Below are 24,232 nucleotides of genomic sequence, written 5' to 3' on the forward strand. Positions count from 1 at the left end.
CAGTGGGAAAGCCCAGAGGGGTGGAATATATGTGACCCAGACGGACTATGAAAAACCTTGTTGTAGAGTTGGCAAAACAAAACTTTGATGGTTTGATCTGCCAGGTTGTGGCACACCTATCCAGATTGTTTTGAACAGCTGTGGCCTCTGAAAGAGAGGCCACTGATCAGGTAGTTTATTTGAAGAAATACTGAGAAAATACTGTTCACGGTACATTTCCTGATTTCCAGATTTGGGGGAATAGTTAAGCGTACAGAGCAGAACAGAATAGAAGTGGAATAAGTTGTAGAGAAAGCATATCTTGAACCACTTTTTCATTTGCAATTTTGTACCAATCATTTTCTTTGTTTCACAAACTTTGCTTTCAACAGGACCAGAACCCAAACCAAGGCTTAAAGGTGACTCAAGAACATTTAGAGTTTTCTTGGATCCTAACCAATATCAACAGGACATGACCAATACCATTCAAAATGCAGCAGAAGATGTGTATGAAACATTTAATATAATAATGAGAAGAAAGCCAAAAGAAAACAACTTTAAAGTAAGTTTGAATACTGTGTTCTCTTTTTGCAGATAACTATTGGTAGAAATTGAGTATCTCTTATTTAAAATTCTGAAATCCGAAATCCTCCAAAATTGTCCACATGAGGGTGTGCTTTCTGATATTTCAGTTTACACAAGCTTTGTTTCATGCACAAAATTATTAAAAATATTAGGTATAAAATTACCTTCGGGCTGTGTGTATAAGGTATACAGTGGGTGCTTGATATCTGTTGGGTTTGGTTCCACAACTCCCCATGGATATAAAAATCCGTGGATACTCAAGTTCCATTAAATACAGTGGCGTAGTGAAATGATGTCCCCTTACATAAAATGGCAAAATCAAGGTTTGCTTTTTGCAGTTTATATTTTTTTAAAATACTTTCAAGCTGTGAATGGTTGAATCTGTGGATAAAGAATCCATGGATAAAGAGGGCCGACTGTATAGGCTTGGGTACTTTTTCTAAGATATATGATTGTATGTATGCAAACATTCCAAAATCACACAAAAATCTGAAATCCAAAACATTTCTAGTCCCAAGAACTTCAGATAAGGGAGTTCTCAACCTTTAACACTTGACCATCCAGAAAATTTTAGAAGGAATTTAGTGTGCATATGGACTGTGTTAATTATTGGTAGTATTAATTATTTCTTTATACTGCTTAATTTCCAGGCATAGTTTGACTAAATGTGTGATACCATTCATGGGGGAGATGTAAACTTGTAGTCCTAAATATGAACCTATTTAGTATTTAATGGCAAAATAATACATGTTAGGAATCCTGAAGTATGGCAGAATCCACAGCAGTAGGGCAAATGAGCAAAGCAGCATTAGTTTTAGATGGCAGGTTAATTGGTACATCAGAATTTTTAGCAATATAGGCAGAATAGTTGTATTTTATAAACAATAAGATAGTGACTATTAAATTAAGTATATCCCACTGGAACATCTACTATCATTGTAGTCATCAAAAGAATTAGGCTGATATTTGCTTTCCCCTCTGAAACGATGTTAAGCTGCATCAGATGGTCCAAACATTGCCCAGTCTTCTCTAAATACTAAAGTTTGGCCTTCAAAGTTTTAAAAGGTTATTTGCAAGCAAAGCACACTTAGACAACCAGATAATACAGAAATGATTTGACAGTGTCTCTTTAATTTCATATTTTTCTCATGTTAAACATTAAACCAATTGATTAGGTTCAGACTCCTTTTTAGTATTGCTATGTCCTGGAGGATAAGTTATCCCTAGCTGCTCTATGCCTCCTTGTTCACATAGTAGAAAAGAAGGTAAGTCGGTCTCACTAATGGCAAATGTTGGTAGTGTGTCAAGTAGATAGCAGACAGCTTGATTACTTTCTGAGCCTGTAGGGAGGAGGATGTGAAAAATCTTATGTAGTTTCCTAAATTAAACAAACATGACAGCTGTAGGAGTACAAACATAATGTAATAGCTAAATATGACAATCGGCACTTCTTTTTGGTAGGTCACCCCTCTTCCCTTTTATAGCTTGTGGCCACCACATTAGTATTTTGGAGCTTGCTTTCATTTATGCTAGTCATCTGTTGAATAATACATTTTAAAAAGACAGAATGTTGCCATTTTTAACAGGCCTTCTTTTAAAAAAAACTGTATTATAAATGTATGATTGCATCTTTTCCTTTCTGTCAACTGCTGGGAGCGCTTGTTATGCAAATCTCATGCAAAGTCACGAACATGCTGGTATATCAAGCAGATATTTTCACTGATTCAGGACAACAAACCACTATAAAAGATAAACAAAGTAAGATTAAATTTGCATAGTGTTTACACTATGAAGATAGAGTGCAAATTCTCCAAAATTGCCCACATGCCATTTTATGGATGCTGTTTAATGTGGCTCAGGTTTAGTCTCTGTGCTTGTAAATAGACAAACCATGAAATCCGAAATCCATCCTGTACTGATACCTTGTCCTGATACCTTTATGGGGACAACTGAAAGGAATAAGATATATCACATTAACTTTTGAAGCTTCATGGGCTTCTTCATCAGTGAAAGATAGTAAAAAGCATGCAGGGCAAAGAACATGATGCTGTGGTGACAATGTCTACATTTTAGATTATGATTATACCTGAATGGAAACATACCTGAGTGGAAACAAAGGTAATAAAACAGAGTCAGTAAGGTGACTATTGTATGGTATATAATATGGTATTTCCTCTCATTATTCGCATTTGGGACTTATATTTGAGGGTGCAAGATTGAAGTTTATTTATTTGCCCAACCGTGGGACTTGATGGATAGCTTCTGGAGAAGCTGGATTTTCCCAATGGCATCTAGAGTGCCAGTGCAGCATTGCTTCAGAGCAAACACTTGCAAGTTATTTTTAACAAAATAACTTGGGGAAGATTAATATGAGAATGCATCAGCAGCAGTAATTGCTGCCTGCACCAGATGCTACCTGCTTCTGTGGCTGCCTGCTGCTATCACTGCTGCAACAGCAGCAACAGAACTTTTGTCACACCACATGCCCCGGCCACTGCCAAGGAAAAGAGGAATGGGCCCACCAAACCTGCTACCACTACTGGATTCAGAATCATATTTAATAATATATTGACTTGGAACGGAATGCATGTGCCAGAGAGGCTTGGACTGGTTGGATTATCACATTAATTTTCAACTCTTGATGATTGTGTATATGATATGTTTGAACTATTGTGTTTTATTTAACTGAGTAAAGGACAGCTTATCGCCTCCAACCCACAAGGACTCCCAAGGCGATGAACAAATAAAAACGAATTAAAACAATGCAAAAATAAAATCTTTTAAATTTTAAAAGCAATTTAAGAACAGGCATAGATCCAGTTTTGAAACAGCTAAAATAGCAGTCTCAAACATTGAATGCCATGCGGAACAGCACTGTTTGGCTGTCCTTTGGAAGCTTAAAAGAGGTGTGCCCAGCCTAACTTCCTTGGTTAGTGAGTTCCTTGGTTTAGGTGCTGCTGCAGAGAAAGCTCTGTTACATATACCTACCAATCTAACTTCACGAGGTGATTGGACACACAACAGGGCCGCCTCTGAAGATCTTAAATTTCTGTCAGGCTCATATGGGAGGAGCCAGTGTTTCAGATATCTTGACTCCAAGACATTTAAGGCTTTGTAGGCCAGAACCAACATCTTGAATTCAGCTCAAAGCAAATTGGAAGCCAGTGCATATCTTGCAGAACTAGTGTAACATGGTCTCTAAAATGCACACCTGGCATCAGTCTGACTGCTGCATTTTTCTCTAGCTGAAGCTTCCACACACTTTTCAAGGGTAGCCTCACGTAGAGAACATTTCAGTAGTCTAATCAAGAGGTAACTAAATCATGAACCACTGTGTCCAGATTTGTTTCTGCAAGAAAGGGCAGAACTGGCGCACCAGCCAAAACAGGAAAAAGGAACTCCTGGCCACCCTAGCAACCTTGCGTTCCAGGAGCAGTGCTAGATCAAAAACTACCCCCAAGTTATGAACCTGATCTTTCAGAGGCACAGCAAACCCATCCAGGACACGCTGCAATCCCAATCTCAGGTTAGTTTTCTTCCAACCAGCAGCACTTCCTTCTTGTCTGGATTAATTCTCAGTCTATTCACCTGCATTCAGTCCTTCACTACATCCATCCAGTGATTCAGTATTACCACAATTTCCTTGCTATCAATTATAAAGGAGAGAGTGCTGACTGTCACCAGCATATTGATGACACCCAACTCCAAAGCTCTGAATGGCTTCTCTGAGTGGCTTCATGCTGATATGGAAAAGAATAGCGGACAATAGTGACCCCTGTAGAATCCCACAGGCTAATGGCCAAAAGGCTGGGTAACAGTTCCCCAGCACCACATGGGAATGTTCAGCCAAGAAAGACTAGAACTACTGCAAAGTAATGCCCCCAATTCCCATATCAGCCAGATGATCCAAAAGGATACCATGGCTGATGGTATCATATGCTGCTGAAAGATTCAGGAGAACCAATAAGGACTCATTTCCCCTGTCCAACTCCCAGTGTAAGTCATCCATCAAGTCAAACAAGTCTGTTTTTATCCTGTTACCAGGTATGAACTCAGATTAGAGTGGATTCAGATCATTCATTTTAACCAAGAAAACCTTGAGTGATGTTGTGACCACTTATTCTGGGACCTTACTTAGGAAGGGCAGATTAGAGACTGTTAGATAGTTATCTAGGGAGGTAGGATCCAACGTCACCTCGCCCCCTGGTAAATATCTAGAAGTGAACACACTTTTTCTCCAGAGTAATTCCTTTACCTCAGTTCAGGGGAGATAAGGATTGCAGTAATCTCTCAGTATGAACATCCCAAGCTAGTGACTAGATAACTCAGGCTGCTTGTTCTGTTTGTTAGCAAGCTTCAATTTCAGCTCATCTTCCCAGTCCTCTCTGTGTACCAGATAATATAGTGGAGGGGTCTCCAGTGACACTGGACTTTTGATCATACTAACGCCACTTGAATCACAGACAGCTTCTCACAGAGCCTTGGAGATGTTGGCAGCACTGTGCACTGTTTCAAACCTTTGTATAGTATGATATGTGAACACTCTTCCTCAAGAAAATGTATTTTGTCATCCTGAGCCGGGAGTGTCACTGTGCTGTTTGGGATTAGATGTTTGTTCTTCTCACTGTGTATACTGTGCTTTAGTGCAGTATTGTAGACCACATTTAAATAAAAGTTAAGTAACCCTTATGCAAAATGCTTGGAATCAGAAGTGTTTTGGCTTTCAGATGTTTCTGGATTTTGGAATTCCTGTATTTGCATATACATACATAATGAGAGATATCTTGGAGATAAGACCCAAAGCTAAAACAAAATTCATATATGGTTCAATATACACTTTATATACAGAGCCTGAAGCAACTTTTAGACAATGTTTTAAATAATTATGTGCGCAAAACAAATTTGATATATGTTGGACCATCAGAAAGCAGCCACCTATTAAAAAAAGTTTTTGTTTGGGGAGTATTTCAAAATTTCGATTTCCAGATAAAGGAATCTCAATCTGCATAGCTGTAGAAGGAATAGTGTGTGCCTGAGGGACACTGTTTCCTGGCAAAGATGGATGTGATTGCACTGGCCCATTTTTTCACTATTGCTGCCCTCCAGATCTCTGCCCTAAAGCAACAGCTGTACTTTGTGAACATCCTGCCCAGATATTACTTCCTTCACACGGACTCCCCCTCCGGCTGCTCCTCTCTGCAGCAAATTATTCTTGTCTAATCCAAATCCCAGTGAAAGTGACTACATCATCTTTTTGGATAAGGGTAGCAATTTCTCCAGCTTTTGCTATATGTTGAAGGAAACTTTTGGGGAAAAAGTAAAAGGAAGCACTGTGTTTTGAAAACACCTGTTAATTGATTTTCTGTTTGCATGTTAAAATATGCGAGAACTTGGAAAGGTTACCTTTTTTGGACTATATCCCCCAGAATCTCCTAGCCATCATGGCCACTAGCTGTGCCAACTAGACCTTTATGAGAGCTGTAATTCCAAAAAGTAGCTTTTCTAAGCTCTGCAATAATGTATGGTTTAGTAGATACAATGGAGCTTCTCTCCTTCTCCAACATAACTGCAATAAGATTGGAAGTTTTTACTTCCAATTAGACACATTTTAGCATCAATTAAACTATGCCAGGCAGCATGTGCTTTATAAACTATATGTAGAGAAATCTTGTAGCACCTTTGAGGCTAACTGAAAGAAAGAGGTTGGCAGCATGAGCTTTTGTAAACTAAAGACTACTTCCTCAAATGCATTTGGTGGAGTGGAAGCCAGGGACAAACATGTAGTAGACCCTTCCTATATGCGGCGGATCTCTTCCGGAACCCCCCCCCCCCATGTAAAGAGAAAAATGCATGTGCTCAAGCCCCATTTAAAAGAATGGGTGCCCGCCATTGTTTTAAACGGGGCTTGCCTTCTACATAAGGTTAAAGCCGTGTATGGTGTGCCTGCATATGACATGGGTACACTGTATATGTGTCATTGGCATGTGAGAATGTCAATTCTAATTAAAAATCATTTTTGTATGGAAATGAAGTGGCAAGTCCAGTTTGGCATTGGAAACTAGCCTGTAAATGAAGAGAATAGATGAGTGTAGGATGCCCCCATAAGGATGGGGTCAGATAGTGTTGAAATATGTGTAGTGTGTCAGCAAGCCATTATCTTTGTTCAATCCATTGCTTAGGGACTGTAGTCTGTAGATGAACTCCAATTCTGTCATTTCTCTTTCAAATCTGCCTTTGTAGTTCTTTTGTTCCAAGACCACTGTTCTGAGGTCTGAGATGGAATGCACAGGGAGATTGAAATGTTCTGCCACTAGTTTTTGTGTGTTCCCATTCCTGATGTCTGATTTATGTCCATTTATCCTCTGGTGCAGGGACTGGCCTGCTTACCCGATGTAGTGCTGATGGGCATTGATGGCATAGTATGGCATAAATCATATTGGAGGATGAGCACGTGAAAGTCCCCCTAATATTGTGGGTGCTGTCATTAGGTCTTGTGATAGCATTTCCTGGATAAATGTACTATCAAAGTTGGCATCTTAGTTTGTAGCAAGGCTTAGTACCTGTGTCCCCATCTGCCATGTCCTCCTGTAGAAAAGTACCTGTTTGAGGTTTGGAGGCTGTCTGTAGGCAAGTAAAGATCTGCCACTAAGCCTCCTGGAAAGAGCAGCATTATTGTCCAGAATGGGTTGTAGTTTATTGATGATGTGCCTGAGTGGTCTCAGTTGGGAGCTGTATGTGACTACTAGTAGAGGAAGAGCCCGAGGCTTATAATGTTCTTATAACAATAAGTCATTGTTTAATTTGATAAGACATTGAAAAGATCAGAAAATGTTCTCCAAGCAATTCTTGAAAACGCAAAGACCAATCTCTGCCATAATACCCCCTCTGTTCCCCCTTCCTCATTTTTCAAATTGTTCCCTGGCCAGAAATGGCTTGAAGAATGAAACTGTGGGAAGGCAGATGATGATATGATAGGGTGAAGGAGAGATTGTTCTTTTTTTGCTTATAGAATATTCACCCTGCAGTGTTGCCTACAAATAGTATGTTTGCTGATGAATGCATACAGCAACATTCTTTTTCTGGTTAGTGTTTCTCTGCAGATGATATAAAAAACATTTTTTGTGAACTGAACTGAAATTGCTCCTGCTAATGGGATAGTTCAATAGTTAGAGGCTGTATATAAATACTGTTCATTTTGCTGAACAAGCTCTTTGTGGGCTGATGTCAGCAAAAAATACAGTAACTCATTCAATCTGACCAAACTAAAAACCCATCAGTGGAAAAGAATTACTTTTCCAGAATGCCTGAATAGCCCCATGACATTAACTGTTTCAGGCTGGGTTACAAATGTATCATTTACTCATATTTTGTATCATTGCAGGCTGTTCTGGAAACAATAAGGCATTTGATGAATACCGACTGTGTGGTTCCTGATTGGTTACATGATATTATCCTTGGCTATGGAGATCCAAGTAGTGCTCATTATTCAAAAATGCCAAATCAGATTGCCTCCCTGGATTTTAATGATACTTTCCTTTCCATCGATCACTTAAGAGCCAGCTTTCCTGGATACAGCATTCAAGTAGCAGTTGAAGATCCTTCACTTCAAGTTCCTCCATTTAGGTAACTTACAACTCCCTCAAACTGCTGAGTTTCATTCTGTTATGTAATATCTCTGTGGTGGCAAACCTATGACATGTGTGCCCTTTCTGGCATGCAAAGCCATTTCTGAGGGCACATGGAGAGACGGGAGGGAGGGGGAATAGTAAGAACAGGCGTGTGCCTTTTCTTCCTCTTCCCCCACCCTCCTGTGCTGTTAGCTACCTCTCCGGAGATAGCTAAAGATCCGGGGGGGGGGGGGGGGGGGGGTAGGTGGAACAGGCACATACCTGTTCCTCTTCTTCCCCCCACCTTCCTGGGTCTTCAGCTGTCTCCAGGGAAGTCCAGTCCCAGGAAGTCCCCTCCTCCCTGGTAACACCCAGCGCAGGAATGCGCTTGAGTTTGGGCACTTGGTCTCTAAAGGTTTTGCCATCACTGCTCTATCTTCTTCTCAGTATAACAGTCAAGAAACTGAAGTACAAACTGACATACAGAGGATATCAGTAGATTGTTAACCATAAAAGGGAAACATTTTCAAATGTAGGAATGTGTTGATGAGTCAGGAAAATCAAAATGGAAATTTCCAGAAGTATGAATGTTTTTAATAAAATATGTATGTATCTATTAGTTGTTAGAGTTTCTCTTTTCTGATCCTCATTCTTCTTTGCATGGGTATGTCTGTCATAGAGGAAGCATGCTAATTAATGATAGAATGCATGTGACAGGAGGCTGAATCCAGTGATATGTTCGCAGTAGTGCTTCCCAGTCCCCAGCCAGAAACTTTCCAGTGCTGAAAACTGACTCCAGAAGGTTTTTGAGGCCTGTAAGAGCAGGTTTACATGAAGAAATTGAGGAGAATCACTCCCATTTTCGCTCACAGAAACATGTTACTGGATTCTAGCCAGGCTATGGAGATTAGCGCACTGGCTTTTATTTTCATGCTAGGCACAGGGTGTAAACACACAGGGACAGATTCTATCGCACAGCTCTGTCACTGGGCAGTACTCATCCCATACCCAAACTGGGCTTCTCCTGGGTCTTTTAAAGAACCGGAAAATCCCATTCTTTAAAAAGTCCAGGAGAAGCCTGGGTTGGCTAAGGGATGAGTACTGCCCGGGTATGGAGGTGTGCGATAGAATCTGCCTCTGTCTTTATCAATGACTTGGATGAAAGAATTGGGGGCATACTTATCAAATTTGCAGATGACACCAAACTAGGAGGACTAGCTAATACCCCAGAGGACAGGATCAAAATTCAAAATGACCTTAATAGATTAGAAAGCTGGGCCAAAGCCAACAAAATGAATTTCAACACGGAGAAATGTAAGGTACTGCACTTAGGGCGGAAAAATAAAATGCACAGATATAGCATGAGTGACACCTGGCTGAATGAGACTATGTGTGAAAGGGATCTAGGAGTCCAAGTAGCCCACAAATTGAACATGAATCAACAGTGCGATGCAGCAGCTAAAAAGGCCAATGCAATTTTAGGCTGCATCAATAGAAGTATAGTGTCTAGATCAAGAGAAGTAATAGTGCCACTATGTTCTGCTTTGGTCAGGCCCCACCTGGAATATAGTGTCCAGTTCTGGGCACCACAATTCAGAAAGGATGTTGAATAACTGGAGCATGTCCAAAGGAGGGCAATTAAAATGGTGAAGGGTCTGAAAACCATGTCCTTTGAGGAACAACTTAGGGAGCTGGGGATGTTTAGCCTGGAGAAGAGAAGGTTAAGATGTGATATGATAGCCCTGTTTAAATATTTGAAAGGATGTCATATTGAGGAGGGAGCAAGCTTGTATTCTGCTGCTCCAGAGAAGAGGACCCGGAACAATGGATGCAAGCTGCAGAAAAAGAGATTCCACCTCAACATTAGCAGGAACTTCCTGACAGTAAGAGCTGTTGGACAGTGGAACACACTTCCTCAGAGTGTGGTGGAGTCTCCTTCTTTGGAGGTCTTTAAGCAGAGGCTGGATGGCCATCTGTCAGGGATGTTTTGATTGGGATTTCCTGCATGGCAGGGGTTGGACTGGATGGCCCTTGTGGTCTCTTCCAACTCTATGATTCTGTGCATTCACACCCCATGCCTAGCACAGGAATAAAAGCCAGTACACTAATCCCTGTAATGTGTGCATTGCTTTGGAAAGATGGTGATCTACAATCCCCAAAAGTGATCTTTCACACTGCTAATTCAGTATTTGCCATCTGCCCTTTTATGGATTGGATTCATGAAAGCAAGTTGCTATTATTGAAACTTTACAGCATCTATTCTAGTGGAGTTCATAGGAATGGTCTTTGTGTCCTGTTGTTCAAGGCAGCAGCACATGACTTATGAGCTGGACAGTTGTCTGAAGTCTTCTCTCATTACTGTGAGAATATTATTCAACATCCATTCCTATCTTTGCATTTTAAAATTTATCATTTGTAATCTCTTAATTTTCCCCTCCTGTGCTCTCTCTTTTTACTGGTATCTTGGATATCTTGTGCTGCCAATGTCTCAAGCAACTGTTCTCTGTATATAGAACTGAGTCCTCATTCCAGTTGTTAATATTAATCCTTTAAAATAAATAAAGAAATCTTACTGCATTTTCACAGTCTTCAGTCATCTCAGATTACATATTTCCTGCATCATACTGCTATCTCCATTTTGCTGTAAAGGTCATAAGGTTTGAGGATACAGAGGGCTACTCGGTGTCTGAAAATTGTTTGTTGGAGAAATAGACTCACTTAAGGAATACTTGAAACTGAAAAATAATTTTATCCAATAGAATAACATTTCCAGTTGATAATGAAGTGGGAAAGAAACGCAAAGAGTATGATGAAGAAAGAGCAGAAGACCCCAGAGTGTTGATTGTTGAGCCACATGTTATCCCCAACAGAGGACCTTACCCATACAATCAACCAAAACGGTAAAATCTCTTGTTAACTTTGTATAGTGTGTGGGATAGGTGAATCATATAAAGTATGATATTGAGGGCATTTCCATTATGATATGTCTGTTGGTAAAAGAGCTTAAAACAGATAATCACATCCCCATGGTCTGACCTTTTCTTCTTCATGTGATGTCAGTTATCATTATTTAATTTTGAAATAATCAGACTATTTAATATATCTTAAGTATAAGTTGGCAGTAATGGTAAATAGTGCTGATAGCCCATTGACACATAGTATTTAAATGAAGTTGACATGTACCTTTTTTATACTGATTAATCAGAGTTATTTTTAAAAAGTTGTTGTATTGTTTAGTAATTACTACTCTGAATATATTCTTTGGGAATTTTGGTTGTCCATGTACTCATGCATATTAAAATGATACTTGGCAGTAAATGCCCAGTCTTTTCAAGCTTGGTGATAACATAGGACTTTTGACATTGATCAAATGAGTTATTTTGTTCAGTAGCTTTGTGGTATCCTAATTACATATGAAGAACCATAATGTAATAATTTTAGAAGGGTCCTATAATGATTTGGGAGTACAGTGGTGTCATCCCAGCCCTCGAGGCAGGAATAAATTTCTCTTGCTATATGTGAATTCCTTCATCTTCCCACATTCTGAAAAAAAGCAGTGGTCCAGATCCACAAATGCACTCCACCAGCACATTTGTGCCATCAACACAAGTCTTTTGTCCTGACATCCTCACAACTGTGCAACAGCAGGCAAGGGGTTCCTGGTCACATCTTTTTCCCAGCCACTGTTCATCAGTGGAGATACACTCTGGTATATTTTGGCTGATTTTGTGCAGCTAGGGAAGAAGTAGCTGTGGAGGGAAAGTGTAAGGCTACTCCTTTGTGTGTAAGAGCAGCAAGAACATGCCTGTGGGGACATTCCCAAAATTGAACATTTGCCAAGGGATGGAGCTCTGATCATGACCACGCTTCCAGCAGCTGTTACAGAGCAGAAAGAGGGGGATGTTGCATGAGGAAGTACAGGATACCTACTTCTGCAGCATTCTTGAAAGTACATGCGCTGACATAACCAGGGTTTAAACTTGCATGTCTTTTATATAGGATCTTAGTCATTGTATTAGCAAGTTCAAGTCTTCTTGACTAAAATGATTGCCAAGTCTGAAAAAGATGTTCATAAAGATTGTCTTGCAGATATAATTTTGCTGTACTGTACCATGTTCTTGGATTAACCATATTTATTTCTCTTTAATTCTGTAGCAATACAATTCAGTTCACTCATACCCAAATTGAAGCTATACGAGCAGGGATGCAACCTGGGTTGACTATGGTAATAATACATATCACTTCATGCTTAATCTTTTAATTTTGAAAATTTGCTTTTTTTAAATAATAGCTGATCTCTGAAATATGTGTAATTCTTAGCTGCCGCTCAGCACTAAAGGTTTGGCATGCTCTTTAACACTGAATAGTTTCATAGTTTTCAGTGAAGAAAATGGGAGAAAGAAGAAAAATATTGGGCTTTTTTCTGATAAGAAGAGATGTGTGTCAGTTGAGCAAAAAAATACTTCTTTAGTTGGTGATAGCTGTTTTGTTCCAAATAGGGGAGCAACAATTATTTTTCAGTATGCAAAGGGATCTTGCAGCACCTTTGAGACTAACTGAAAGATCTCCCTGCATCAGATGATAAATGGATATAAATCAGGTACTAGGAATGGGAATATATAAAAACCAGTTACAGGACACTTCAATCTTCCTGGGTATTTCAACTTGGGACCTCAGAACACCAAAACTCCACATCGTTTTACATTCCTATGAGCTTTGTCACACACAGACTGCTATATAGGTCTGTTCCTGAGTTTTCCACTCCACAAAATGCATCTGAGGAAGTAGACTTAAGTCTACAAAAGCTCATGCTGCCAACTTTTATCTTTCAGTTAGTCTCAAAGGTGCTGCAAGATCCTGTTGCATACTGATTTTCCAGACTAACACAGCTATGTCATAGACTTTCACTCTGAACTGTTCATGGCCAATTTATACTTTTTCAACATTTCTTTCATCCAGGTGATTAAAATACTGTGTATACTCCTATTTCTTTTTATAGGTTGTGGGACCACCTGGGACAGGGAAAACTGATGTAGCAGTCCAGATAATATCTAATCTCTATCACAACTTTCCTGAACAAAGGACCCTTATTGTTACACATTCAAATCAGGTAAATTAGCTTTTTGTTCCTCACAGCATTCTTCACTTTAGTTTCAGAGCAAGTGATGAGACTTAACAATGATCCAGTGGGGAAGGAAATATTCTTTTTTTTTTTTGTCCTTCCAAATTTGCGAATTTGAATTGGGAGGTTTTTGGCTTTGATGTAACCTCTCAGCAGAAGACGGGTAACACTATACATTCATTATGGAGCCATCTCCAAACAACACTCCTTTGTATGTAAGTTCATTTATCCTTGTCATGTTACGTGTTCTTCACCCTTGCTTGCTTCATTGGCTTGCCAGGTAAGGGAAATGTGTAATACAGTGTTGATGGTTTAGGGGATAAGCGATCCAATGCACTGTGCATAGAAGAATAACTCCAATTTAGACTACTGATGTTAACATTTAAATGGGTTGGGATCAAGTTACTTAATTAATGTCTGCTATATATACTTGCTCGGCCCTAATTCCATGTTTTGAGACCCTTTTGGCCATTCATGTTCTAAGACCTTTCATGAAGTGAGGTGCTTGCCACAGCTAACTGAGTCTCAGTGTTCATTGGAAGTGTGATTCTAAATAACAAATGTTATTATTCAAAATGCCAGGGCTTTCCTATCTTGTTTGTGGGCTTCCCAGAAGCCTACTGTTGAAAGCTAAATGTTAGACAGACCCCTTTTGGAAAGTTAGATATAATTTTAATATTCAGCTGTATATCCACACTTCAGGATCTTGTTTAGTTCCTCCATAACTGTCTTTCCAAGTCCTAGTTAGCTAGGGCTAGATTTCTTGATTGCACTCTCCATTCTGATTAATGTTTGAGTCTAGGTATGGAAAATTTTGAACTATTTTAGTGTCTCCATTGTCTGCTTTAAAGTTATAGACATCATTGGTGGTCATTATTTTTCTTTTCTTAATGTTCAGCTGTAAACCTGCCTTTGAACTTTCTTCCTTGACTTTCAAAAGTAATTGTTCCAGTTTTTGCTGTTTTCTGCTAGTAATATGGTGTCATCTGCATATCTTAAATTGTTAATGTTCCTTCCTCCAGTTTTCACACCTCCATCTTCTGAATCTAATCCTGCTTTACATATGATATTTTTGGCATGCAAGTTAAACAGATAAGGTGATAGATAGTCTGATCTCCAGGCCAATTGAAAACCATTCAGTTACATTTTCTGACAGTAGCCTCTTGTTCTGAGTACAGGTTACGGTGCATCATGATAATCGAACTTTAAGAGCGAGCCATAGTTTTTCATGATCTGTACAGTCAAAGACTTTGCTATAATCTATAGACTCACAGAATTGGAAGAGATCGCAAGGGCCATCCAGTCCAACCCCCAACCCCCTGCTATTCAGGAAATCACAATTAAAGCATCCCTAACAGATGGCCATCCAGCCTCTGTTTAAAGACCTCCATAAAAGGAGATTCCACCACACTCCAAGGGAGTGTGTGCCACTGTCCAACACCTCTTACTGTTAGGAGGAACATCTGTCATTGCTTAATCCATATATGGTAAAAGCCTTTGTTGTGGAATTTTGAATATCACTTTGCTTGCATAGGAATTTAACGCACAGGTCATGTGGTTACTGCAATCCCTGGTAAAAACAAACTAGGATTTTTCTTCACAGGTTTACATTTTGTACTAAGTTCAAATTGGATTGAAAGCTGTTTCTTTAAAACTTTGGCACCACAAAACAGGCTTTCCTTTTGGTGACTAGTGTTATGCTGTAAATATCCCCTTCATAATTGCTTTGGTTTTGCTTCTTACCAAAATAGGAGTGATTCTTCTAGCATGGTGGATTTCCCTGTAATAGCATCTAGATTTCTAAAATCCACTCTTTCTGTTGCTCTTGTCAATCTTTAGGCCTTGAACCAGCTGTTTGAGAAAATCATGGCTCTAGACATTGATGAGCGTCACCTCCTGCGTCTTGGTCATGGAGAGGAAGAACTGGAGACAGAGAAGGATTTCAGCAGGTGAAGACGTAGCTAGTAAAAAAAACCAAATCATGCAAACATACAAGATATTTTGATATGTCTCTGTGTTGAATTTTCTCTAGTTTTCCATCCCACATAGGCACAAGGCTGGTTGAAAAAACTTGTTCATCTTTGTCTTTATAGTGGCAATTGGCTATTGATTCAAATCTTGATTTCTGTGCACAGTTAAGATCACTTCATTTCTGTGTACTGCAGCCTATCCATAGCTCCAGTGGTAGCTGGAAGCAGAGTAATGACTAGAAATGTTTATTTTAAGAAGAGAGTACATTTTGGATTGTGCATGATCTAAAATGAAATACAGTCTTGTGAGCATGCAATATGGAAAGAAAAGGATTATCTTGTGTACCTTAGAAGGATTTTTATCCTGAAAGTTGCAGTATTAATAAAAATACTTTTAAAAACTTAAGTAAATAAAATAGCAATAATAAAGATGCCCTTTGTGACTTCAGTTATGACATGTTGACTTTATATACCATATTGTTCAGTCAAATTTTCTCTTTCAATATTTTGCCTATAAGTCAACAGTTCTCTTATAAAAGAACTTAATTAATTATACTACACCAAACAAGCCATGATCTTGTGTTTAACTGGAGAGTTGTTTGACTTTGTATTATGGATTCCAATGCCCCATCACAACTGCCTTTGAAACATCCACAGAATGAATAACATACATAATTAAAAGAATAGGTAGAAAGTAGATCTACTACTTCATGAAAGGACAGCTCTGAAAACTTGCTTTGACATGATCTGGCATAAAATGTGGAAAGTCATTTCAGAAATACAATTTCCCTTTAGTGCATTGTGTTAGTCACATTAATTGTGTGTGTGGGGGTAGACTTGTGACAAAAAAATGAAGAGTCTAGAAAATTTTATTTGGTATAAGCTTTTGAGGACTCTGACCAACTTTACCAAATGTGTCATTAGTGGCATGATTCTTTCAATCTTTACCTTTGTATTTTTATCTATGCATTCTTTTTCATAATGATAAATCATGTCAGTAGCCAGCAAAAAAAAAAAGGGGGGGTCATGTGCATCTCTCATTCTTTACTGGGTTGTTTTGATCTGCAGGTATGGAAGAGTAAACTATGTTCTGGCTCGGAGGTTAGAGCTTCTGCGGGAAGTTGGGCGATTGCAAGAAAGTCTGGGGGTCCCAGGAGATGTTTCCTATACTTGTGAAACAGCTGGCCATTTCTTTTTATATCAGGTAAGAAAAAGCAATCCTTTATCCTACATTCACAGCTGAGCCAGGGCAGGAGATGTGGGGCAGCTGGTTTGTTTCCAGTCTGTGCGAAGTTACTATACCAGTTCTGTTACTATATACAGCTTCTGTTGTGGAGTGTAGAACTGATGATAGGAGGAAGTTTATGTCTGAGCAGAACTTTGGTCATCATTGATATGATATGTTAGGATTGTAAATAAAGTCCCTTTATTTACAATCCTAACTACCAGCACAGAACCACCAGCAGGTCAGCCTTAGCAGTAGAGCTTTTGATTTCCAATCATGGAGGACTTTGGCAGGTGGGATTCCCTTTATATTGGCAGAGCCATCTGGCCCACATAGTTATATTGTATCCAGCGTTCCAAGGAGCACAACCAAAACAAATTGCAGAAAGGAATACAGCACATTAAGGAGTATTGTGTGGGAAGTGGCACAAAATTCTCAGAATATGGACTGACAAACCAGTTATGTTTCTCTTTAAAATAGAAGTGACCATTGAAACTATAATCATGCTGTTGTTCATATGTTACTGTTGTTTTAATGCTATGTGAGATGAATCATAATCAGAAAGGTCAGCGTCTTTGCTTTTGCATGAAAGTTGGTGAGGAATTTGAACTGACCTATCCTCTTTAGTTCTCTTCCTTTATTATATATTTCAGAGCAATAACCTACCTTGAAGATGAGAGACATGTTCTGAAAGAAAATAAAATACTTTGTGTCTAATTTTTGGTGAATCCCTATTTAAACTGTTACACACTTTTTGACCAAAAGAAGAAGAAAAAACCCAAAATAAAACAAAAAGGATACAATGGGTCTGTGAACATTTTAGGATGTAGATTAGCATTGGTAACTAATGATGGGTGTTGTAAGCCCATAAACGAAGATGCAAAGAATCTCGTGTATGAGTAGAAAGTGCTCCCATGGGATCATTCCACTTTCAGCCCTGCATCTTGCCTAGGAACCCCTGGCCTTCATAAGTGAAATGGGGGCATTAGAAGGTACTGCAGTGTGTGGGGGGGAGGAAAAGCCACCATATTTTTGTAGTGTACAAAAAGCCCTTGGATTCTGGCCACTGTAAATGTAAGATTGCAAATGCTGTAATTTTTTTCTTTCTTTCTTTCTTTTGCAGGTAATGTCTCGTTGGGAAGAGTATATGAGCAAAGTGAAAGTTAAAGGCAGCAAACTGCCTGATGTTGCTGATATCTGCAGCTTCTTTCCTTTTCACCAGTATTTTGCAAATGCCCCTCAGCCAATTTTCAAAGGACGATCTTACACTGAAGACATGGAAATTGCTGAAGGATGTTTTAGACATATCAAGAAGATATTTACTCAACTTGAGGTAAGATTAGCAAAATCAGAACTTATCCATTTTTAATTAGAGGAAAGAAGAAAAACTTCTGATAATGCAAATGGATGATTATCTGCATTCTATACATTTGTAAGATTCTGTACACTGAATTTTGGAAACCAATGAAGAGAAAGTCTGCAGGTGATAAATTTAATGTAAGCTGTGAACTGCCATGGAGTTTCAGTTTTCCAAAGAAAAATGTTGGCACAAACAAACCACCTGCATATCTGTGTGATATATTAAGAAAATTATTACTAAAAATGTGCATCAGTGTTATTTCAAAATTTAAAAAGATTTATAAAACAAGAAATGCAAATTACTGGAAATGTAGTAATGTTAATGCTGATTTTATACACTTTTGGTGACATTGCTTATATTTACCATCTTTTGGAAAGATGTATTTTTTTAAATATTGTTTTATTGTTTTAAAATCACAAATACAAAAATAAAGTAATACATACCAATTCCATTCATCCCTATACACCAAACAATTACAAACAACAAAACAAACACATTAATTACTTCCTTACTTAGAGATATTTCATAGTTGTCTTAGGCCGGTTACAGACCGGCACTTTAGTGCGTGACGAGCACGCACTAGGGTTACAAAAGGGCAGTGCTTCCGCATCATCCTAACCCTAGTGCGTGCTCGTCACGCACTAAACGGCGGTGGCCCTTCCATACGGCCGCCGCCGTGAGGACGTCACGGCCGCGCCGCCTCTAGATGGGGCGGTGCGGATGTGATGTCCTTGCTCCGCGCCAGGGCACTTAGTGCGCCCTGAACACAGAGCAGGAAGGAGCTCCATTTCAGACGGCTGTGCCCAGCGGACTAAAAGAGAAAAGGGGGCTTGAAGCCCCAGGGACACCCCTTTTCAGGCTGCGTGGGAGCGGGCATTTTGCTGCTTCCCCGCAGCTTGAAAAGCGGCGGATTGGGGCCTCAGCGGCTCTACACGCTGAGGCCCCGATACCCCGGGGAAAGGGGCGGGTGCAGACCGCCCCAAATGAGCGGTCTATAACCCATCATCGAATCGTAGAGTTGGAAGAGACCACAAGGGCCATCCAGTCCAACCCCTGCCATGCAGGAAATCCCAGTCAAAACATCCCCAATAGATGGCCATCCAGCCTCTGCTTAAAGACTTCCAAAGGAGACTCCACCACACTCTAAGTGCAGTACCTTACATTTCTCTGTATTGAATTTCATTTTGCAATTTCTTTTTGTCCGTCTGGTATTTAATCAAATTAAATCTTACTTCTTTCCTTTCATAATATAACACCATTAACATTATCAGCTTAAATTATACTTTAATCAGTATCTAATACCTTAATTATATTTTTCCCCACTTCTTTTTTTAAATAGTTTATTATTTCTTCCCAATCTTGTTTAAATTTGTTTGTATTTTCATTTCTTAATCCTTTAGATAATTTGTCCATTTCCAGGAGATCTAAGAGTTTAAAGGACCAATCTTCAATTGATGGAATTTCTTCTTTCTTCCAGTTCCTTGCGTAAATTATTCTTGCGGTTGATAACATATAAAAATTGTTTGACCAACTTTTCTCTCTATGTCTTCATCTAACATATTTAACAGAACAAAATTCGTGGTACCAATTTCAAATCAATTTTAAGGATTACCTGTATTTTAATTTCAAAATAGATTTGCTTCCAAAATTTTTTCGCTATCTCACATGTCCACCACATGTGGAAAAGTGAACCCTTTTCTTTCCCACACTTCCAACATATGTTTGTATGGTTCTTATACATTTTGCACAGCCTATCAGGTTAGATACCACCTAAAATAAATCTTATAGTAGCTTTCTTTCACATTTTGACAACAAGTGTAACCTAATCTCTTCTTCCACGTATATTCCCATTGATCTAAACTAAGAGTGTGACCCACATTCTGTGACCACTTAATCATATTTTCTTTTACCACCTCATCCTGTGTAAAAAACTTTAACAGGCATTTATAATCTCTGAACAGTAATGCTTCCTTATTTGACATCAATTCTTTCTCCAATTCAGAGTTGTAAGGATATATTTAAATAAATGTAATATATAACCTGTTGTGTAATTCTGTAATAATTTTCAAAGTCATAGCCATGTTAGACTACAACAGAACCAATGGAAAATCATTTGAGGGAGATTTCAGACACACACACACACATACACACACACATACACATTACATTTTCCTTTATAGATTATTCCTCTGCACTCCCAAATTCAAATAATATAATTTAACAGGATGTTGAGTGGAGTTAAAGTTTCTGGTAATTAGTTAGTTGGAACAGAAGGTTTTGTTACAAGTCATATATTGCCTTCAAAAAGTAAACTTTCTAAGTTTTATGAAGACTCCATTGCTTTAATATCAACCAATGATTCCCTAATCTCATCTTTCCTGATGGAAATGTGTGAAGAAGTTGCACAATATTTTGTGATGTATAAGTTGGCATAAGAAAGATATTATGTTGATACAAATTTTCTTTTGGTCTTTAATTAATCATCTTTAAAAAATATATGTACAGAAGGCATTACTTTTGGGAAGTCCTTTAATAAGATACTGGTGTGGTGTTAAGAAATATTTAAATCTGTTTGTGGGGAAAATAAGTTTTATGCATCTATTTTGTCTTACTCTCTTGTCCATATAAATGTGTTCTAGTGTGAACCTTATATTATTTTTAATGTAATTAAAAATATGTGAGAAAATGTCAGGAGGAAAATAACACCTTTTAAAAGAAGACAATTCGTCGTCTTACTTTTTGTGCCTGAAGAACTTTCTCCATGAGTTAGAGTTCAAAATATAGCTGTGTTAGTCTGTAGAATCAGTATGTAGAGAGATGTTGTAGCACCTTTGAGACTAACTAAAGAAAGAAGTTGGCAGCGTGAGCTTTCGTAGACTTAAGTCTGCTTCCTCAAATGCACCTGAAGAAGTAGACTAATGTTTAGGTGGAATCTCTTTTTCTGTAGCTTGCATCCATTGTTGGATGGATGCAAGCTACAGGAAAAGAGATTCCACCTCAACATTAGGGGGAACTTTCTGACAGTAAGGGCTGTTCGACAGTGGAACACACTGAAGTTAGAAGTTGCTAGTAAGGTGTCTCAGATAGAACTGAGGCTATTGGGGCACAACATTTGAAAATTAATTGCTCTACCTCATCAGCTTGACAGGCTGTCTGTGCACTGTTCCCAGAACAGTATTCTAATGCTGATCCTTCTTTTTTACTTTCTCAAGAAAACTAAATTTTGTTATTCTTCAAGCCAGACTTGGATAAACTTATGCTGGCTAAGAGCAAGCCCCCCTACACGTTTCTTTGTCTCCTCTCACCATCCTGTGCTCTTACAGACTGTTTTAACCCTTTAGCTAAATATAGCTTTGACCATTTCTTTAACCATTGAACAAACACATATATTGAATGACTTCATACAATCAAACAACATCATCAAACAAATACAAATACATGACAGGATCTTTTAGATTCTGACACTTAGACACAGACAATTTGTGTAACTTTGCTGTTCATTTTGAGGAGTAAGAAACTTTGCACACCAGTATCTGAGTCTGATATCAAGAGAAGTGGGAAACATGGTTGTGAGAGTTCATGGTGGGCATCAGAGCACGCAGAGAGCCCTCTGCAGAACAGCTGTTCTGTTTAGTGGCTGGTTGACAGTTACAGAGCATTGGCATTCTTCACTGGTACACATAAATGCATATGTCTTCTGTTTCTTGTAGGAATTCAGAGCATTTGAACTGCTTCGCAGTGGACTTGACAGATCCAAATACCTACTTGTGAAAGAAGCAAAGATCATTGCAATGACTTGTACGCATGCTGCTTTGAAACGCCATGACTTAGTTGAGTTGGGCTTCAAGGTAATATTGCTGTGAACAAAATACTAAGAATTCCCTGTGTTCGTTGGGTGTCATCTGCCACCCAGTATTCTCTGTATTTCACTGTGACTGTTCAGACTAGAATCTAATTAAACATCAACAATGCTCCATACTTTTTGCAGTTCAAATAGTGATGATAACTCCAAAAGAGGTCAATGATAAGTGCTGCCTCCTGGCTTTTGCAATAGTCCCTGTGTCCCCCTGGGGTTTCAGAGGCCCTGTTTTGAGCTGGACTGAGTGGAAGTTGCAGGCCTCCAAGATTTTATTTACTGCTGAAATCTGACATGCATCACTGCTGTAGGATAAGCTTCATTCAAATCAATACAGCAGATGTTCTACTACAGTAGAGAGAACATTGCATCCCTTTATCTGATGGATTCTAGCATCCCTTCACAGCAGGTGGAATTGAATTAATTCTATCCAGAGTATTCCAGGGCCAACACTACATATATCTGTAGCTGGATAGTGCACTCTTACTCTCACCCCCTCCACAAGGTGAGGCAACTGAAAGATGGATCCCCACAATTATATAGGGCAGAATCAAACAATGGAAGCTGAACTGACCAAGCATAACCCATGTCTCATTCCAGTAGATACAGAAGCAATACAAGCAAGCTGTTAACAGGAAGATTTACTCCCCCAATCTGTTCCCAGCTTCCTCTATCCTTGAACTTCCAAGTCAAAGTGTAAAGAATCAACAGGCAAGATAAAAAACCAACAGCAAGATAAACCCTTTTGTTAATGTTAGTGAACAGCTGTTAGTCTGTTGCACATAAAGTTTCTAGAACCATCTCCCTAGTGGGAGGGACCACGACCTCCACTACAACCCCCTCTGTATATCAAGGAGCAACAGTGACATTCCAGAAACTGTCAGCAAGTGCCATGCATATTATGAAGCAGCATTGCTAGGTTAAGAACATAGGTATAATAAAACATCAAAACAGCAAAGTTTCTTGTGGCATCTTTTAAGATCGATATGTTTATTTTTGCATGGGCGTCCTCACATACATAAGAGAAATAATAAATATGTAATTAATAGTAATATTGCAGTAGCTCTGATGAAATCATAGTTAAGAGAATGTTGGTTATGGGCAATTTAAAAGTGCAGTCTATAAAGAAAATACATGCCATAGGTGTGTGTAGCATTCTGTCAGATATGGGGGAGGGTAACTATATTCCGACCAGACACTTGATTTTATTTCAAAAAAGGGAACTTCGTTTATCTATGTCAAAATGAGAACTCTGCTACCCAGAAAACTAAATTTTAAAAGTTTTCCATATGAAAACTATAATGTGCATAGTAATTACTAAAACCGTTTACATATAATTAAGTAATTACTCTCCCAAATAAAATATCCCCTCATTAAAACACACATACACATACTGCATGCAACTTCTGTTCTTAGGCTAATTTATTTCTTTTTGGTTTCCTAGTATGATAATATCTTAATGGAAGAGGCTGCTCAGATACTGGAGATCGAAACATTTATACCACTTCTCTTGCAGGTGAGAACACTAGTACCATTTCAATGTATGGTCCGTGGGGAGCAAAACTGCTTTCCAGTTACATATCTTTATGTCCTGTTTAGATATTTATATGAACAGATCTATGAATCTACTATATCAGAAAGTAAGAATTTAGGTTTAAAATGCACCTGTTTTTTATCATCTGGGATTAAAATAAGAAATCTACGTCAGTTTTACATGTGAGTCATTTTACAAAGAGGAAGAGATCACATTCCTAGCTGAACCATATTATTGTAGATACAGAGTGGGAATTATGCTTCCCTCAAGATGTTGGACTGCAACTCCCAGCAGCCTTAGCCTGCATAGGAAGTAGTAGGAATGCTGGGAGTTGCAGTTAAACATCTGGAGGTCTAGGAGGCTGTAGTTTAAAATGTAAAAGGAATCTATTCTTACTATCATGTCTCTATTTCTTAGTTTAAAATACAGATAGTTGAAATCAACAATTGTTCTACCTATGACTTTGTACTTTTTAAATGTAGCTAAAAATTAGAACTTTGAAATAATGCAGTTGATTAGTTCAGTCTTTTTTTATAAACAGTTATGCTTCTAGCACCTTAATTTTAGAATCTTGCTTTCATTCAACAGAATCCACAGGATGGGTTCAGCCGATTGAAACGGTGGATCATGATTGGGGACCACCATCAGTTGCCTCCAGTTATTAAAAACATGGCTTTTCAGAAATATTCCAACATGGAGCAGTCTCTTTTTACGCGATTTGTTCGCGTAGGAGTGCCAACCGTTGACCTAGATGCTCAGGGTAGAGCTAGAGCAAGGTAAGGTAAAAGGAGGTTATTAAGAATAAATCTCTGTTACAGATGAAGGTCTTAATGAAGGCGCAAAAATTCATACCAATACTAAAGCCTGTCTTATTTGGAATTGTTTTTCCTCAGCCCTGAGATGAAGGTCATGTACTGTCGCTTCTTGTTTTAGATGCTGCTTTTGCCCTTTCAGATTGTAAGCGTTCCATAGTCTTATTTTTCGTACTGTTGTA

The 24,232-nt window shown here is 38.7% G+C and overlaps 1 protein-coding gene across 2 annotated transcripts in view; it reads left to right on the plus strand.

Moving 5' to 3' along the window:
* The window catches only part of AQR (aquarius intron-binding spliceosomal factor), a 71,790-nt gene that overhangs the window by 34,696 nt on the left and 12,862 nt on the right, over positions 1 to 24,232 (plus strand). For both annotated transcript variants that reach the window (XM_042464365.1, XM_042464371.1), the window contains exons 17-27: positions 372 to 541; positions 7,946 to 8,187; positions 10,931 to 11,071; positions 12,327 to 12,396; positions 13,171 to 13,281; positions 15,133 to 15,242; positions 16,332 to 16,467; positions 17,612 to 17,821; positions 21,559 to 21,696; positions 23,149 to 23,220; positions 23,827 to 24,014. In XM_042464365.1, coding sequence (XP_042320299.1) covers positions 372 to 541; positions 7,946 to 8,187; positions 10,931 to 11,071; positions 12,327 to 12,396; positions 13,171 to 13,281; positions 15,133 to 15,242; positions 16,332 to 16,467; positions 17,612 to 17,821; positions 21,559 to 21,696; positions 23,149 to 23,220; positions 23,827 to 24,014 — 1,588 coding nt within the window. The remainder of the gene's footprint in view (positions 1 to 371; positions 542 to 7,945; positions 8,188 to 10,930; positions 11,072 to 12,326; positions 12,397 to 13,170; positions 13,282 to 15,132; positions 15,243 to 16,331; positions 16,468 to 17,611; positions 17,822 to 21,558; positions 21,697 to 23,148; positions 23,221 to 23,826; positions 24,015 to 24,232) is intronic.

This window comes from Sceloporus undulatus, chromosome 1 (genome assembly GCF_019175285.1).
Source record: "Sceloporus undulatus isolate JIND9_A2432 ecotype Alabama chromosome 1, SceUnd_v1.1, whole genome shotgun sequence".
Classification (NCBI taxonomy): Eukaryota; Metazoa; Chordata; class Lepidosauria; order Squamata; family Phrynosomatidae; genus Sceloporus; species Sceloporus undulatus.